The 20,136-nt window shown below is 40.1% G+C and overlaps 1 protein-coding gene across 2 annotated transcripts in view; it reads right to left on the minus strand.

Moving 5' to 3' along the window:
• Window positions 1-566: 566 nt before the first annotated feature.
• Window positions 567-20,136, minus strand: part of SYNPR (synaptoporin) — a 295,957-nt gene continuing 276,387 nt past the window's right edge. For both annotated transcript variants that reach the window (XM_070576924.1, XM_008532432.2), the window contains 2 exons: window positions 7,523-7,714; window positions 567-2,273 (listed from right to left, as the gene is read on the minus strand). In XM_070576924.1, the coding sequence (XP_070433025.1) occupies window positions 2,016-2,273; window positions 7,523-7,714 (450 nt within the window). In that variant the 3' untranslated portion in view covers window positions 567-2,015. The remainder of the gene's footprint in view (window positions 2,274-7,522; window positions 7,715-20,136) is intronic.

Raw genomic sequence — 20,136 nt, forward strand, 5'->3', positions numbered from 1 at the left:
ATCAAGGCCTCCAAGCAGGGTTTCACCAGTGCTCCCATCAGCGGCCGCACTCCCACAAAGCCCCCCTCACTCACTGCATCCTGGCAACCCTACATATCCATCCTGCCTCCTACCAGCTGAGAGTTTGGCAAGGCTGCTCTCTGCCTGGGACACTCCCCCTCCCCCAGTCCTTGTGAAACCCTGTGCAGTCTTCAGGTCTGAAGCTCCCCGACATCTCCTTAACTAGCTCAAGTCCCTTGATAAATGTTCTCATGGAATCCTGTGCCTCTCTTTGTTGCACACAGCACAGCTGTGGTGTGATTATTTTAATGACTGTATCCCCTAATAGAGTGTAATCTTCTGGAGGTACAGCGTGTTTCTGCTTCTGCTTCCCAAGGCATCCCCAGTACCTTGCATGGCAATGGGTTCATAGGAGGTCCTAGGATGGTGGAATCAATGAATTAACAACCCTGGGCTCATGAAACAAGGACAGGGTGAGAGACTGAAAACACTACACATTTACTCCTTGCTCTTTCATTTTTGAAGCTAACCAGGTTCTATCGTAATTCTCCATTATCCAGCTGGCATTGTATGCAATAACTTTATTAAGGTCAAATAGATATCACAATACAGATTTATCCAACAGGATCCAGAAACTGGTTACAGATATCATCTAAGTCACAAGGCTGTTTTGTGCTAAAACATTTCCAACATCACAGATCACAAAATGAGTTTACACATCGATAACGACTTTATCTGGAAATACAGATGCTCAGCTTGCCCTCACTGTTGGGCCCTGGGGTTTCAATTGAGTTAAAACAAAGAGGTGAAGATTGGCATTTTCTTGATAATGAATACATTCTAGGGAATATTTCATGAGACTCCTCTTTGGGATATAGAGTGCCTCATGGAAGTCATTTTTAATTTATGGGTAACATTCAAATCAGAATTAGTAATTAGTAAGTTGAGCTGAGACTTGAGAATTTTTAATAATTAGATCAAGGAATATATTAAATCTACAAATAAATAGGATTTAAAAGTTTAGCTGGTGGTGTAGGTTCTACAGAATATCCTTTATAAATTAATATGTCAGTGAATAGCTTCTTAACTATGGTGTCTGATATCTGCATCTCCATTATTCTAAGAAAACAACACTCCATAAACACAAACAGTTATTGGGCCTGTTGTTCATGATCCATAGGATAAGAGCCACAAAACACCATAGAAAATTACCAGAAGTAAATATTTAGCTAAATAAATAGAATAAATATTGGGCGTTTACCATACATAACACTGAATATCTACCAATAGGGGAAAAAAAGCCCAAACCTTAGTCACAATGCATTCAGAATTGGGTAAAGCCAGAGACACAAATTTGCAAATACACAAAGTTGTGAATATATTTCTTTAAACATCCATTTAACAAATCCATGGTGCAAACTGGAAAATTTTCATAAATACAGTTCAAATGTTCTTTTTGTGAGAAAATGCTTATTCATGCACTTAATCATGAGTACTGAGTCATCAAATTAAAAAAAAAAGCAGAGCAATTGTCTGAAACAAATACTTGGAGACTCACAATCCTATAGGGCCTGCAACTGAAAAATAATAATACATGCACGTTGTGATACACCAAATTGTCTTACAGAAATCATTTAAACGTCTTTCACATCAAAACGCATAGGAAAACTCGATGCTATTTAATTTACTTTATGCATATACATACTAGAGACTTTAAGCTACAAAATGCTTCTACTATCTTAACACACATACAAAATGACCATAAAAGTATTTGTGTATATAACAAGGTACCCTCCAATTAGCCATCTATGATGAATAATATATCTCCTCAAGTCATCTCGTCTCTAAGTACCATTTATCACGACCCAGGCATTTCTGCCTTAATGAGGACTACAGATGTCTGATTTACATTCAACCCTCTCTGCATTAATAATTGACTGAAACTTAAAAAATTCTTCTGCCACTGAAATGGAAAGTGGTGAAGCTATCTCCAGAAGAATGTGAATACTGCCCTGTTAAATCTGATTGGTAAAGGAGGCAGGGCCACTGGGCTGTTGGCCAAACTCGTCTGAAGACGGCCCCAAACTCGCCTGCTGGTTGTACCCACCGCTCGACCCATAGCTCTCTTGGTTGTAGCCGCCTTGGTTATAGCTGCTTGAGTGCTTCTCCATCGAGTCTGAAAGATATCTCTGTCCTGAAGAGTGCCAGCCGGTCTCCTTGAAAACAAACCAGATGTTTCCAGCCCAGAGGATAAAGTTCAAGAATCCAAAGACCTGAAGGAAAGTCGAAACAAATGAGTTGATAGACTGGATAGAAAACCAAGAAAAATCTCAATTTCAGAAAAATTCTTCACTATATGAAAGGTCTCTTTTCACTTAAATATTGAAGCCTCTTCCACTTTTTCATTTGGAACCACTATTTCTTTTTTTGCTACGGAAAATAAACCCTGAGCTAACATCTGTTGCCAATCTTTCTCTCTTTTGCTGAGGAAGACTTGCCTGAGATAACATCTGTGCCAAACTTCCTCTATTTTGTTTGTGAGCTGCCATCACAGGATGGCCACTGACAAGTGGTATAGGTCTGCACCCAGGAACTGAACCCGGACAGCCAAAGTGGAGCATGCTGAAGTTAACCAGTAGGCCACCAGAACCACTAGCGGCCCTGGAAACACTATTTCATTTTGAATATCTGACTTTTATTGAATGCTTATGATGTGTTAGGAGCTGTGTAAAGGGCTTGATGTGTATTGATTCTCTGAGTCGGAGAGGAAGGTGCTATTGTTATACCCATATTAAAGATGTGAAAACTGAGGTTCAGCAAGGATCGGAACCTTATTCGAGGTCACATGACTTGGTAAATAGTAGACCTGGGTTTCAAGCTCTGTTCAGTCTGGTTCCATAGCCTGAGCCCTTACCTAAGCTGTCATGATCTCCCCAAATGAGGTATTCCTCATGGTATGTGTGTCGGGGAGAAGGGTTGGGTATTTCCATTTTAATAATAGTGCATTAATTTATAAAGTAACTTTCACTTTATGGCTAGAGATATTACCTTTCCATTTACTGTATTGATACAAAGAAAATGAGTCACCTTAAAGAAAAAGTGTGGCGTAAGCAATGGTACAGATGGCATGCAGGTAAGCACCTGTGTGATAGTGTACTTAGAAGTTGTGGACTCTGAATAGTTGTCCTCTCTGTGCCTCTCACATTCAGACGTGAAGGCTGAAACCAGACTATGAATAAAGTGCAGGTTTCAGACAAGTACGGAATGTTTTCTCAAAACTAGTATAGGAGACTTTCCTACGGAAATTCCTCTTACACCCCAGAAGGGTGTCATTGGTGAGTCAGAAGACCAGGTGTTACTTCCCCAGGGCCTAAGTGATGGAAGCAGAACTGTTTGCTGCTGCAACAGGCCCAAAGAGAACAGTTGTTCTGCAGCCTTTTCCCAGGTGGACTGGTTGACCTGGGAGTTAACCACAGGCAGTCAGTTTGAACAGTCCTTATTGGAGACAGACAACAGTAGTATGATGCAAAGCTGAGAGGACATTAAAGTACATTTAGAAAGCATTCAGCACAACACTGACCAATCACAATGGACATGGGCAGTGGCTCCAGCTCTGGAGTAGGGTGCTGCAAGTCCCTTGCTGGGCAATTTATTCCTTGGTTGCTATATGGTGGGGTGGTCCAGAGTGCCCCTGGGGTGGGAGTGGGAGGCTACTTCAGTCAAGATGAAGGACTTTGGGAGCTTTGAGAAGGGGCTACTTACCAAAGTGTTTCAATATTTTAGCAGCAGGTGGATCAGGGCACACTAACTGAATGTCAGCCTGGGAGTCATCCCCCGGCTCTGGAATCAGGGTGGCCTGGGCTCTGAAATTTCTTGCTCTATGACCTTGGACAAGGCAGTTGGCCTTTGGACTTCAGCCTTTTTTTTTTAGATGAAATGAAGACAAATATTCCTTCCTTGGAGGATAGTTGTGAGGATTAAAGAGGATGTACATAATGCAGCTAGACAGTGCTGGACACATTAGTAAATGCTTGCGGATTGGTAAATTATGCTCTGAATCACTTCCTAAAATATTTCCCTGAATTGTATTCAGGTGACTTTCACTGCAGCATAAAGTGAACTAGGGTTTTGACAGCAAGGCCATATTCTTGAGAGATATCAATAGCTAAAAGTGATTAGCTAGGCCCCTAACTGACCCAGTTGAAGACTGGTTTATTTAGAGCCCTCTCCCTCCCTTCCTTCTTCCTTTTCTCCTATTCCATTCTCTTTTCTTCCTACTTAAGGAACAGTGATGTCTTCCTCTATTATCATCACAGAGGTATTCGGATCTCTTGGCTAGCACATTTTAGGGGCACAAGGGCCCTTGAATTTTTTCTTGCTCTTTTGTCACATCTGAAATCAGAGTAAGGACTGATTCGTGCTCAGATGTGGGCCAACAGAATGAGATGCTGAAAGAGACTGCACATAGCCTGAGGAAGAATGGGGAGATGAAATCTAGATGATCCAAGAAGATATATCAAGACTGCGTACAGTGAAGCCGGAGAAGCAGAAGTAGAAATTATGGATAGAACAGTTATGGCCTGTGAACATTTGAAAGAAAAATTGAGAGAATAAAAACCATCCTTTTTTCCCTTCTTTGGGTTCAAACACTATATGACATTTAAGAAAGTGAATGCATTTTAGTAGCAGCTTTCAGCTGAACTTATTGAACATTTGCCATATGCTGGTACTTATGTATTGTGTTAAGTACTTATGTACTGTCTCATCTCTCACCGAATCCTTTCAACAGTCTTGTGAGGTCTGTTCTATAATATCCCCATTTTATAGATGATGAAACTAAGTTTAGTGAGCTTAATTAATTTGTCCAAGGACAGTCAATTCTTGAGTAGTGGAGCCAGAATTCAAACCCATGCCGACTAATTTCAGAACTGTGCCCTTTACCATTTTGAGTGGCAACAGCATTGGGAGAATTTGGCTTTAGTCTGGCGTTACTGTAGCTACCTGGGAAACCTTATGCAAGTATCTTCACCTCAGCTCCCTGCATTTTTAATATCTGGATAGCTCGCCTACTCATTAATGTTATTGGGAAATCATAGATGCCAAAGTGCTCTGAAGAAAGGAAATTTGTTACCCTGGTTGAAAATATCATTGTTATTGCCTGAACCACTTACTTGCAAAAGTCAGCTCTTATGGGATGTGTCTGACTCCTCCTCCACCGACACTTGCCCCGTGGGGTGGGTCTAGTAAGTCACGTTTCTACTACCAACGCCCCAGCCACAACTGACGAGACCAAGGTGGACACCTGAGCCAAGATGGGCTAACGAGATTTTCTCTGCCAGAAATTTGGAACCGGACCTGAGTGATTTTAGTTCAGTCCAAGATGTTTCTTTAAAAAGAAATATAAACTCAGAAACTATAGAGTGGCTATCTTCTGCTGTGTGAACAGGAGAAAGGGAAACAGTTCCATTGAAAAAGAGAGAATAATGTAATGGATGTGCAGAAGGAGATAGAGATGAGGGATGGAGGGTGACAGCTATCCAGTTTCCTGGCAGTCTTCCAGTTTCTGGCCCTGGGTTCTGCTCTCGGAAGGCACATTTCTTGTGTCTTTCCAATTATTTTCATTTTTTTGTGAAAAGCTAGCTCAATATGATTTAAAGCCTAATGAGTTTGTAATGAAAAAATTGTTGCCTTTTGGCAGATTAATATCCTTTTCCACTGCTTTTCGTCATAGAAATTTGATTTCCTTGGCAGAACCCAGTGGCAGTCAAGTGGCTTGAGCGCTCTCCTGGAACTCTGAGTCTTGAGTAGAGTAATGCAAGGTTAGATACGACTTGCCATTAATAGCAACTTGAGACCATTCTTAGGTATCTGACATCCAGAACCTTGGTCCTGCTCTAGATTCGGCTTTCTTTAGAGCTTGTTTCTTCAGGTCTCATCAATTTTCTGAGCTACTTGATATCCTTCCAAATACTTACTTTTTCCTGATGAAATTAATCAGAGTCAGTTTTTATTACTTGCAACCCAAACATTCTAATGCCTGCAGACATTGGTACCAGAAGTGGGGTGCCAAGAACAGATGTTAGGGATACGAGGATTGTTTTTGCTTTAGCCAGTTTGAACTGAGTTTTCTGTCACTAGAAACTCAAAGACCCTTAACTGCTATGGATCCATAACTATAACAGAACTACTCCCATCCTTTCACACCATATTATTTGGTTTCTATCCGTTGTTCTTTTTAGTATTAAGAGATACATCACATTGTTTCCCATTCAAAATTCCTATCTCCTAGTCTAAAACTTTTTAAAAACATCTGAAGTGGAATCAATGGACTAGGCAGCATGTCATAATTTACACAGAAGATTGATCATTAAACTAACAAATACATAAAATGATCTTATCTTTGTTCTCTTCGATTTTGAGCTCAGAGTTACAATAACTTTCATTAAGCACTGGTTACAAACAAACTGGAGAAGCAGTGGAATATGTTTTAGCATACATCTCAAAGAGCTCATCTACAGGTGTGGCCAGCAATGAAGAAAAATGACTGTGAGACCCTAGTACATAGTCTGTTTCCATGTTTATTGTCTTATCAAGCAAGATTCACAGTCAAATCAGGAGCCAATTAGCAACCCTGTTTCCCTTCCTAAGTGCCTTCTCAGATTAAATTTCAGAAAGCTGTAGAAACATAAGTCAACCTTGAAGCAAAGATAATTATTCATATGGGTTGCTAAAGAATGTTGTTCCTTCAGAAAACACTGCTGAGCCTTCTATTCTCTGGCAACTACTGCTTTTTGCTGTCCTTATCGCTTCTCTCTCTCTCTCAGACACAGTTTCTTTCTTTGGAATAACTCAAGCTCTTACACTCATGAAATAAGAATCCAATCTAGCGACCCTGCTATCTGTCAGATTTTCTGTCTTCCTGTAAAAGCTATACACTTGTTGAGAATACTTGACTTTGTTCAACTAATATAGTTTAGCTTTTCTGAAATTGTTAAGCAACTAAACCAGGAGCATGGAGAAGATAAAAAAATTACCATAACTATTATAACTACTTTTTTATATGAGGTATTTCTTTCTGCACCCTACTAGGTCTGTGTATTTTTCTCCAGACAATCAATTGCATGTATTCTAACTATGTGTGGCTTGAACAATGTCTTCTTCCCAGGAAACCTCTATGCCATCAAATATTCCTTTTAACTTCTGGCAGGCTTCAGCCTTAAAGTTCAGATTTTATATCTGCTTCTGGCTTAGAATTTTGACTTGACTGTCATCCACGCTGCCGCTGCCAATACCTGCTGGCTTCTTATTAAGAACTCCATAATTGGCAGCATTAAAGTCTATGGGTTCTGATAATAGAAAACTTGAAGGCCAGAGGATCATCTTGTACATGAAATGGAATATCACCTTTTAGACTGGCCTAGTTTTGGAAGCAGAAATTTCCAAGATGGCTTCCGAGATATTTTTCTGATTCACTTGCCTGGCAAATAAAGATCTGGGAGGTAAAGCATAGATGAAAACATACCACTGAAGTGTTTAAGCTGGACATCACAGGGCTGTGAACCGCCATGCATTTGTTGGACGGCTGTTTGCAAGCTGACATCAGTAACAACACTTCCTTGGGATCCGTTGCAACCTTGACATCAGACAGTCCTTTCGCCCAAGCTGATGAACCCACCAACCACAAGAACGAAAAGACTACGGTGACGATGAAGTCCTACAGAAACAAACAGAAAGATAAAAGAGTAAAAGACACGTGAATTCTAGAAACACATCAATTAGTTTATACGACTATTTGGTTTGCCTTTTGGAAAATTCCAAGATCCTATAACATTGGAACCATGGAAAAGTTGAAAAACAAATAAAAGAAAGTTTTGTGTCATTATATTTATAGTTCTATAAAATAAATAATAATGGTAATGTTTATTGAAAGCTTCCTATGTCCCAGGAATGATGCTAATTACTTATAATCCTCCTCTAATTGTTCCTACAACACCCCTGTATGGAAGTTACTATCATTATCCCATTTTCAGATGACAAAACTCAAAGAACTGTTGAAGAGCTTGTCTGAGGTCCCCACAGATGATCAGTGATGGTGTCAGGATTCAAACCCAGGCAACCCGCCTCCTGAGCCCATGCTCTTAACCACCATGTTATGATGAGTTCAAATATTTAGAGAGATTTGCTGATTGTTACAGACTCCTAGATGGCAGCATTCATTCATTCATTCATTTGTTCGTTTAACAAACCTATGCATTACCTACAGTATGCTTGGGACTGTGTTAAGTGGGAGACAATAACAGCTATAATGTTTCGAGTGCCTTTTATGGGTGAGAGGTTTTATATAAAATTATCCCTACAAATATGATGTTAAACAGTATTTTTAATGCCCATTTTAAAGATGAGGAAACTGAGGCACAGTGACATAAGGTAAACACACAGAAAGTAGCAGAGCCAGAATTCAGATCCAGATCTGTCTGACTTAGAAAACCATCGCTACGAGTGCAGGGGAAAGAAGTTTCTTTATTCATATCAAACAAAATCTCTAAGATGTCAGGAGATGAATATTTTAAAGAAATCTCTCCAACCTTCTGATGAAGAGGGGGTTACTTCTCCAATCCTCCCTCACGACTCAGAGGAGGTGGGGGGTGGGAGTCACTGTCCAAAGCTTAAGGAGACATGTTCTAACAGGACAATTTTTCGGATTTACTGTATTTATGTTTGACAACTGTAAAAACGTTGTCTACTGCTTACCTAGAAGATTAAAAACACTGACCTGGGGAGGAAAATAGAAAATTTGATACACCAAAAGAAACAGACTTTTTAATTCTAAATGATAAGCCCCTCAAGAAAAAACTTGGCCTGTGTTTCTTTCCTCCCCAAGAGCCTGGCACATCTATATTTCTCTGGTTAGCCTTTCCTCACAGCGTGACTGAATTACTTCTCATCAGACCCCACGAGCCACCCTGAGGGAATTCTCATACTCTAAAGATGCTGTTGTGAAAGATACTTGTTAGGTGTGACTTTTGTGGAGAATGTTCTAGAGGGTCCACTACTAACAGTGGAGGAATCTTCTGAACAGTTGGTCTCCTTTCATCCAGAGGTGGTTGTGAATTATGTAAACTCACCACTTGACCTTTTTATGTTGGCTTTAGAAAATTTAGGGCCAATTTCTGACCCATCCTTAGGGTTTTTACGGCATGAGTATTTTAACCCTATTCCTAATTTTACCATCAACCAATGTCAAGAGACTCTGCTCTCTTCATATTACATATGTGTTAGAGACCACAGACATCCTGTAATTCCAATTATGAGACAATAGCTGTCATTATTTATGCTTATTATAATTAGAAATAAGCTTGTTAAAAGGCCATTAGGAAGGGAAAACACTTAAGAACAGAGTCAGGTGAAGCCCTCACAATTAGAAATTGGAAAAAATAACACCAAAACTTTTAGACTTACTTGTTAAAATAATGATAGTAATAATACCTAACATTCATTGAGCACTTATTATATGTGAAGTATTATTCCAAGTTTACATGTATGAACTCATTTAATCCTGACAGCAGCACTGTAAAATAGGTGCTAACCCTGTCCCCATTTAACAGTTGAGGAAGCTGAGGCACAAAGAGGTTAAATAAAATTGCTCAGAGTCATACATCTGGGGAGTCAGGATTCTAAGCCTGGCTGTCCACTTCCAGGTCCTGTGAGCTTGAGTATTCTATACTGCCTCTCACATCTGCTTTAAGGAATATTGATCTTCTTATTTAAAACAAGTACACTAAAAAAGTTAAGAAGTTGAACTTGAGGTCCTACTTAAATTAAATATGAGAAAATAGTAACAAATTATTTTCCATAAACAAACTTCATGGTTGAAGTCAAGGATCCATGTCCTTGGAGCAAATATGTTGTTTCCTCCCCAGCACCATTTTTATAAAGAGGGACCAGTATGGCATACTAAGGTATCTCTTATATGAGTTAAAATCTCTGAGTCTGTCATCAGACAGGCCTGGGGTTGAATCCTGACTCTGCTACTTACTAGCTGTGTGTCCTTAGGTAATTTGCTAGATTACTTGAAGCCTCAGTTTAGCTTTCTCTAAATTGGGATAACAACAGTATTTGTCCCACGATTGTGAGGAGTGAAAATGTTGGTTTGCCTATTTCTCCCAATAAATGTCAGCTCCATGAGGGCAGGGGCTTTGTCTACCTTGCTCATTGCTGGGTCTAGGCAGAAGAGGTGCCATCAACATTTACTGAGGGAGAGAACGAATGAAAGAATGAATGAATATACAAAATGGTCCCAATTTTGTAAAAGATTTATACTCATGTACATAACAATATATAAGAGTTTACAAAGTGGGACTGGTAGGATTAGAGATGATTTTTATTCTGTTTTATATAAGCTTGTGTATTTTTAAACATATTTTATAATTAGGCCAAATCAAAATGATGTGGCAATGTGATCAAACCTGATTGACTACATCAATGGCTCTTCCAGACAGAAACTTCAGATCACTCTATTTGTCCTTACAGCAGCATCAGGATTTATAATTAGACAAAATAATAAATGTCGTTAGAATTGAGTTTTTGCATCAGAGCTTCAAAAAGTAGACTCAGGCCAGGTTTTCTATAACTGAGCAAAATGTGAAGATGGGGAGACTATGTCAAAACTTCTAGCTAAGGAATATGTTAGCCTGAACTTTTTTATGTTTTGGCTTTACGCGTAAGCCTGAGTTTGAAGCTACTTGCAGGGAGTGAGACGTGAGAGCAAATCCTGACCCCACTTTCGTCCCATCCAGTCAGTCTCCTGTGGAGGCTTCCATTGGCCAAACCCAACCGAAACCCCGAAGGAAGAGAGCCCACTGATACGATTCACGCAGGTCACCTTCCTGGCACAGAAAATGGTGGAGAGGGGCAGAGCTTCCAAAGGAAGCGGTCCCCAATTAGTGGTTGTCTTAGGAGCGGCAGCAGTGGTGGCTGCCATCCATATTTACTGCGCGCTTCCTCTCTGCCGGGAATTCTGCTAAGCACTTACAGACATCGTTAACCTTATGACACAGGTACTTACATCAGGCTCACTTTTCATATGAGAAACAGGTCAAACACTTTACTTATAATTAATGCCTGGCTTGACTCTGTATTGTGTAGTGAGCCTTCTGAGAAGTTTGGGGAAAAGATGCTTTTTGGTATATTTTATGTGGGTAATTACCTTAGTTGATCTTCTCTAAGTTTTAGTCATTTTAGTGCTACCTAAACAATTTTAATTTTATCCACATACTTCCTGTGTTACTGTTTAATATTTCATTTAAAGCAAATTCCTCTTTTTACCTAAATAAGGTTATCACAGAAGGAAATTATACGTGTACTGTGAATGTTAAACCAATATAACTTGCATAGTTAGAAGAAAACAGCAAACATAAATGCTATACAGTGAAAACAAAATACCTTAATTCTAGCCAGGGTGTTTTCATAAGGCTTGGAACCTAGGATCTTCGTTAAAAGGGAGATTAATGAGTTTTAGAGGGATGTTAAAGAAATACTAGCGTGACCTAATTAGAGAGCTTGAAGTTAAACTGAATATGGAATCACTTTCTCTCTCATCTTATTAAATGCCGTGTCAATGGTCCACTTAAAACCATCTTCTATATCAGGAGCGGTAAATGCCTCACACTTGAGAAGTGACTTTCTTCTTATGGTGCAGGCAAGAATCCAGCGGTTTATAAATGCTAGCCCTTGTCTATCTAACAGAGATAGAGTGTCCATGGAAGAAACACAAGACATAAATTTGTAGCATTTACTGCTAGGTTATCATGGTGCATCTATTAACCCTTTGAAGGTACCTTCTTCTAGCTTTGCTTGTGTTCTTTATTCCCAGGGAGTGGAGAGGTTGCCCTTCAGAAGATGCTTTAATGCTTTCAAAGCACTCTCACACTTGGAATCTATGTGATGCCCATAAAATCCCAAGAAGTAGTCAGAGGAGGCGTTATTAGAGCCATATCACAGATGACGAAAGCACAGCCAAGAGGGCTAAGTGATTTGCCCATGGCTCACTAAGTGGTTTACAAACTGTGCTCTGAGCTATTGCTCTCACTCTGTACCGAGAGAACACTGACATGCTATCTGGTCGTGCTTGTGCAGTGTGTTTCAGGTATCTGTTCAGTGATCCCAGGACACAGCGATACCCTTTCTCCTGTTTTGGGTCATTGATGCCATGATTTCTTTTGGTATTTGAGTCCGAGATGGCCTTGGTAGCCATCCCTCAGCTTAGCTTTTACAAGGCCAGCATGCCTCTCACACCCCTCCTGGCCTGTAGATCCCCATAGTTGGGTTGATACAGTAGCCCAATGCATGGCCCAGGTGGTCTGGTAAAGGTCTGAAGGCAGACCAACGTGACCAAAGGGAGCCTTAGGCCTTCTGTATTGGCAGCCCAAGGTGGGAGATGGGCCCACAGAGACAGCCCGGCCAAGTGGGAGCTGCATTTTAGACTAGATGTAGAGAGAAGTCTGAACTTGACCCCTCTATTCTCAGGACATGTGCCAAGATGGTGGCTGGTGGAATGGGATGAAATATGTGGTCCCATTTACAGATAGGATAAATTACTTAACACCAGCTTGAAAGATGCAGAGCCAGGATTTGGACCCAGGGAGTTTGGCTCCAGAAGCTGTGCTCTTAACCTATTATAAAAGCACTCTATTGCTTTTAGACGCTATGATTTTATTGGCTCATAATAAAAATTAAGTTGCAATGTTAATACTTATGGCTATCATTTATGGATATAACTTATGGAGCAGTTACTATGTACCAGACATCATGTATTCCATACATCATTCATTTAATTCTCTTGATAACATTTTGAGATGGCTATCACTGATCTCACTTTATAGATGAGAAAAATCAAGGTTCGGAAAGATTGAGTTACAAGTTGCTCCACTTTGTTTGCAACCAAGGTTTGCTGAGCTCCAAAATCTGCATCCCTCACTGGACAGTGACCCTCATTAGATTCCCAACAAGCTTTAATGGGGAGCCCACCATGTGTCAGGCATGATGTTAAAGTGCTTTACATATTTCACCTGAGTTCAGCCTTAGCATAGTCCTATGAAGTAGGTGTGAGTTTGTCTATTTTGCAGATGAAGAAGGGGGACACAGAGAAGTTAAGTAAGTAGAAGAATTGGGTACCAAACTCAGATCTTTTGACTCCAAATCCCATCGATTTGTTCATTTGTCCATCATTCTTGCTGTCCCTTTCCCCAATCGTCTGTCCAATATTTATCATCCTCCCACTATAGGCTGGGTACTGTTCTAAAAATGGAGTGTGGACAGGGGATGGATACCAGCCAAAGGAGATCCGTTCTCAGCCCTCAAGTGGTTTACATCTTTCCTATCTCTTCACGGTCTGGGTTGTTTTATGTTATTGCTGTAAGATACACTATAGTCACATTGTCAATTAATCAGGATTTTGTAAAAAGAGAGGTGCAGCATATGCTGATGCTCTTCTGTTACAAGGGCTGGATAATAATCAATCATCTTGTTTCATGTGTGAAGAATCTGGCTTACGCTTGAGAACCGATGTAGGATATCATTTCTTTTTCTCCTAAGTTAAATTTAATCGTGATTGACATACTGCACTTTTTCTTTCCAAGTCTGTTCCCAAAGAACTTTATCAATTGATTTGTGGTTGCTCAGCTGTGGAAGTGAGGCCTCCTGTTTCTTGTTTTTAACTTTTCTTGTGAAAAAAAGACTTCTAAAAAGATTCTCTGCATCTCCCCCTTTAGCTCAGTCATAGACAATTGATTTCATAATGTTGCTGCAAGAGGGAGTTATTCTTGGCTGTTTGGTGATCTCAGAGAGGATGCAAAGTCTTCGCTAGTTTGCTGCAATGCTGTCGTAAATCATATGGTAGAAACACTCCTTAAAACCTGATTTGATTTCCAAATGATCCTGCCTAATCTTTTCATTAGAAATAGCAGAAAACTTTCAAAACAAGTTCAAAGTAATGTTAGAAAATTAATAACTGTTCAAAATAAATTAATAGAGATAGTAGTATTATTACTGGTAATAGCTGCTATTGATTCAGCGCTTAGCATGAGCCAAGAAGTGTGCTAAGACCTTTACACACATTGTTCCACCTAATCTTCATCAAGAATTTGTGAGGTAGGTCTCATCACATCTAGGTATTTAGAAAAGATAGTATCACAGAATCATTAAATCTACAGTCTTTGAAATCAGACAGCCTTGGGTTCAAATCTTAACTCTTACTAACTAGCTCTGGGACCTCTTAAGCCTCAAGTTTCCTATCTGTAAAAGAGGACAATAATGACATATTTTTTTCACAGGGTTTTACCAAGGATGAATGAGTTAATTCAATAAGGTGCTTAGCTCAGTGCCTGACACATAGTAAGCCCTCAATGAATTTTCACACACACACACACACACATATGGATATAGGAAAATTCTAAATATAATAATTGAATATGCAACAGTACAGAAGAGTATATTGACATTTTTCAGTGGGTTTTGATGGTCAAATAAATCAGATGGGTTCATTCGTTTATCCAGCAAATCTCTAGTAAGAACTGACTAGGTGCCAGGTCTTAGGAATATAGTAGTTAATAAAAACAGACATGGTCCCACTATTTATTCTGTTGGAGGAGACAGGCCTTAGTCAGATAATCACAGAAGAATGTGTAATTGCAAATGGTGATATTGGCTTTGCAGGAAAAGGAGTTGGTGTTTTGAAAACACAAACAAATGCATGTGGGGCACTGGCTACTCTGGGGGACAGGGAAAGCTGCACAGATCTAGTTGTGTCCAGGATTCATTTTAGGTTTGTCCTTTGGGTGGTTCTCATGTTGAACAAGTACACCACAAAACGGCTTATCTGCAAGGCCAGGAATTGGTGTCTAGAGGGAGCTTTGGGCTTTTCTCTACCACCTGCTTTCTCCATGCCCAGGAAAGATGCACGTCGACGTTGGTCAGGACCAAGAAGATTTACTGAGCCATGCTGCTAGCAGAGGGAGGTTTAAGTGTGAGGAGGAAAAGACTGCTTGCTTATTGGGAACCTGAGTGGCCCACTTGGCTGCTGAAGCTATTGGCTCTCTGCACTTGCCTCCTGCAACCCTCTCCCTCTTAGAAAGCCAAGCAATAAACAAGTGGACCGCAGGGATAAAGAGGTCGGCGGTGGATCTGTTTACATATCTGCATGTTGGCCGAAGAGTATACTTGCCTTTCTAGACCCTAACACTCTAGAACTTTGTGGGAAAGAACCAGGGTTGTTAAGTATTTCCTGGTGAGTTGCTAGCCTATGCAGAAAATGGCACTCTCTCCAAATAGTTGGTCATTGGTTTTAACACATCTACCAATAAGAGCAGAAACAGGTAAGATGTCCAAGTCCTAGACCAGAGGTGAGGCCACTGTTGAAATCAGTTTAGATGCCTTAAAAATAACTAGGGGAAAAAAATCACATTTGTAGAGTTAGTTAAGGATGAATCTGGAAATTTGGAGATGCTTCTTGAACATCTTATCAATCTTTTAAATTTTTATGTATTTTTTAGCACTTCCAAAATATTTGGGGGGTTGCCATTGAAACAGCTAGATGAAATGCTAACATTTTGGCAGTTAACCACCAGCTTTGGCTACTTGACATGAAACGTCGGGACATTGTAAACATATCTGGAAGACACCAGATGTCAGGCAGTGTATAGATGAAGCATCTGGAGGAAGTGTAGCATCCAGGAGACCCAAGGGGAGGCTAGAAGTCAAAAGCAGCCAGATTTGAACTTCATCTCTCACATGTACCCTGGGCTACAAGCTTCTCTCATTGTGTGAACAAAACTATTTCATCACAATTTTATATATATGTAACATGTTATATGTGACATATCACACACGTGATATATGTGATCATCATATGTGATTATCATATACACATCATCTGTGTATGTATGTGATATCTCACACACACATATACACACACAAACTTTTTAAAAAACAGTTGACACAACTACCTTTCTTTCTCCATACAATGGCAGACAGTAGATACATGGACAATTAAAATATCAGATAATCCAAAATAATCTCTTGATTTGTCTAAATATTTTTAAGTCCCCCACTCAAGCCAACCTATATTTAAAAATGGATACATTTTACAGGACATTATGATCAAGTAAGCTACACCAAGAAATTTTGACTCAGGAAATGCTGGCAGACATTTTAGGTGCCACCTTTTGAACCAATTCAGCTCCTCTTTGAGCACCGTTCTGCATTCTCTTGCCATCACCTTCTCTGAAACTGGAAAAAATGCACATCTTCCTCCTCCGGAATTACTTAATACTAGAGTGGGAAGGAGCTGCCAAGATAAATCCACGCTGTCAAATACTCCTTTGAAAACACAGTCCTATTAGTAACTTACTATTCTACACTACTGATATCTCCCAGATAGGACATGGAAGAGTTGATTTGCACGGCTGGAAATAAGGCAATAAAGCAAAACTGATCATGAATTGTAAGTGCTCACATCTGTAACATGGAATAGGAGTGCCTACCTTACAAGATTGTTGTGAGGATTAAAATTGAGTAAAAACGTGAAGCATGGAGACTGAAATTTTATAACTGTTGCATCAGAGGTTGGGATGATAATGGCGGTGAAGATGATGTAATCTTCAAGTGACATTGCCTGATTTTGTCATGGAAAATGACATTTGACCATGCATTCAGCTGTAATGACTTGATTTTTTTTTCAATCTGTAGTCTGATGTTTTCTGAAAATAGATTCACTCTGCTGAGGTTAAATTTGTACGGCCAAAATTTTGCTAAAATGGTCTAAAGTTTGAGCCAGTGGTTCTTTGTGGGTAGAGCTTCAAACTATTTGGCAACAACCAGGCATGCATGTGTGCATATGCGTGTGTGTGTGTGCGCATGTGTATGTGTGCGAATATTTCATCTGGTTGCAATACGTGTTTGGAAAAGAACTGGGATAATTGCGTTAAGACGTGTAAGGCCATTTGAAGAAGTTCTGCCTGGGAGAATGAGCCGCTGCTGTGATAAGTGAATGCCTTGCTCGTTGCTACATTCTCAGAAAGCACATAGCGTGTACTATGTAAATTCTGTTCACATGTTGATCTCATTCACTGGGCTGTAAATTCCTTGGGGATGGGGCAGTCTTAACCACCTGCGTCCCTGTGCCTTCCCAAATGTCTGGCTTGACTTCTTGTATATATCCACTGAATGCGAGAAGAAAGGCAAGAGACTGCCCGTTTGGCAGTCACTTAGAGGGAAAATCATTTGGATTTCAAAAATCTGCATGTGAGGCTGACCCGGTGGCGCAGCGGTTAAGTTCGCACGTTCCGCCTCTCGGCGGCCCGGGTTCACCGGTTCGGATCCCCGGTACGGACATGGCACCGCTTGGCAAAAGCCATGCTGTGGCAGGCGTCCCACGTATAAAGTAGAGGAAGATGGGCATGGATGTTAGCTCAGGGCCAGTCTTCCTCAGCAAAAAGAGGAGGGTTGGCAGTAGTTAGCTCAGGGCTAATCTTCCTCAAAAAAAAAAAAAAAAAAAAATCTGCACGTTTCCTAAACTATTTTGAAGATATAAGAAACTTATAACACTGGCTGCTTATACAAAAAGAAAATTAAATAGCTGGAAGATAGGGATGGAAGAAGGGTTTTGGGGGTTTGTTTTTAATATTTTTTTTTACATATACTCCCTTTGTCCCCCTGCCCCCAAATACCCTTTTAAATGGCTGGATTTGAAAATTTAGCATAATTTTAGAATGTGCATGTTTTACTGGATTTGACCTCTGGCAATTGTGAGAAGCTTTCTGTTTAGGAGAATGATTGTGATTATATTTCACACTTCCCTCCCACTGACTTTTTTTTTCTTGCAAGTGAGCAAGCAGTGTTAGCACAGTTAAGTTCATGAAAAGAGCTGCTATTTTTCAAGCATTCCTTATGCCTTTCTAGAATTGAAGGCCCATTATTCTGTCATGTATCAACCCATCTGTCAGCCTGCAACAGATGGTTAAATGAAGAACTTCTAAAATACTAAGGAGGAAATTATCCTGCACTTCACCAGCCACAGCTGAAGTTCACTCTGACTTCAGAAAATTCCTTTGCATTTCCCCACTCATCATGTGAAGTGCGGAAAAATATTACATTTGAATTACAAATTAGAAGCCATTCCTCAAAAAGATAGCTATTGGATTCATGAGTGTTGACTTCACTCTGTCACTTGGAGAGAAGACAGACCTTAGTTCGAGTCTCAGTGATGCTCCTTCTTAGCCACCTTGACCTTGGAGGCCTTTATTTCCCCAGTCAAAACAGTAGTGAATTGATAGCCTATCTTAAAGACTTATTGCAAGAATGAAAAAAGAATGGATAATCTGTGGGAGCAAATCTTACACAACTAGGCACCTGATAAATATTATTATTTTCACCCCTGGTTCTCTCCTTCTATTCTTAGCCCATTTGCTCTAGGTTTATTCCAGATCAAAGATTCTGTGTCTCTGGCAGGCAAGATTTGAGCGGGTGCCTAAGGACAGGAGGAAGGCAGATGCGAAAAAGTGCCGAGGTGTGGATGAGCCCGTTTGTGTGTGTGTGTCTGTAAATGTGTGTTGCGTACACAGTGTAACTCAGAGAAACGTTGGGTTGTGGTTTGGGGTGTGTGTGTGTGTGTGAGGGGAATGAATGGGGAGACACACGGAATCCAGATTTCGTTGCATACTAGGGGGATCCATGTTTTTTGTAAGCCTGAGGGTACTGGGGACTTCTGCCCAAACCCTCCCAAAGAGAGTGATCATATGTTTTCTTGGTTTTCATTTTCAGTCTGGATGGAATAAATATTTGTGATTTTTACCCTGTCTAGGCATAAATATTAATTGAATCATAACTTATGTTTCATGCTTTATTTAGCTGATTCCATTTATTTTTGTCAGTTCTAACTTCTATCATATTTCCAACATAGAACTGTTAGAATTTAACATTCACAGTTTTTGCAGTGGGAGTTTGGGGAGTATAGCCTCCCTTTCCCCACTGTTCATCTTTTATGAGTGCTGATGTGTGTGATGGGAGATAACGGCAGGCCTGAAAGCTTTGAGAAGCAAGATGTGTCCTAGAGCACAGCTTCTCAACTTTATGTGCCACAAATCCCCCGGGGCATCTTGTGGGAATGCAGATTCTGACTCAGTAGGTCTGGTGGAGATCTGCAGTCTGCATTTCTCACAGCCTCCAAGGGATGCCAGGGCTGCTGGTCCATGGACAAACTTTGAGAAGCAAGGTCCTAGCCAGTGAGGAAACTTCCTCCATAAAAATTTCCCAGTCTAGTCCAGCATCCGCTGCTCTCCATGGCCCCACTCGCAAAGAGCTTTCCCACACCATTTTGCATACACTGCCATTCTCTTTCATTTTCATATAGGTAGGTCTCATTTTCCCAATTCAATTTTAAGATAACTTTCTTCTCACTTTCACTCTTCTAACATTTATTGAGTAATTTCTATATACAAGGCACTGTGCTAAGACTTAACCTCATTTAAATCTCAGTGAAAAAGTAGGTACTATCATTACCATTAATTAACAGGTGAGGATATAGAGGCACAGAGAGGTTAAGTAAATTGCCCAAAGTCACCCAGCTAGCAAGTGATAGAACGAGGACGCAAACACAGTTTGACTCCAGAGCCTGGGCCCCCAATCATTAAGGCTTTGCTTAAGATTGTGCCTTACTGGAAGTGTGTCGAATACATTTCTATAACTACTGTAGGACCTATTCCAGTGTTACATCTAATAAATGTCAGCAGACAGAGCAAAAATCTCATACAAATAAAGAAGAAATACATATGTGCTGGGTTCTTCTCTCTCTCTCTTTTTTTTTTTTCCAAACTGGTTGCTTAATGAAACGTGTAGAGCCGAGTATCAGGGGATTAGCATTAACATTATTAGACGAAAGGCCCAATTTAGCACTTAGCTAAAGTGCATATTATTAGAACCTGGTTTTTAGTAGTTATGTTATGTGGGCACCATTTGACCTACGGTATATTAAAATCTGTTATAATGAGATCTCACTATATGTCATATTGTATCCTGTTGATGAGAGGAAGAAATTAGCTATTAAAAAAGTGAAGGTTCTACATTAGATATTCTTAGTCACAA

Source organism: Equus przewalskii, chromosome 15, assembly GCF_037783145.1.
Source record: "Equus przewalskii isolate Varuska chromosome 15, EquPr2, whole genome shotgun sequence".
In the NCBI taxonomy this organism is placed as follows: Eukaryota; Metazoa; Chordata; class Mammalia; order Perissodactyla; family Equidae; genus Equus; species Equus przewalskii.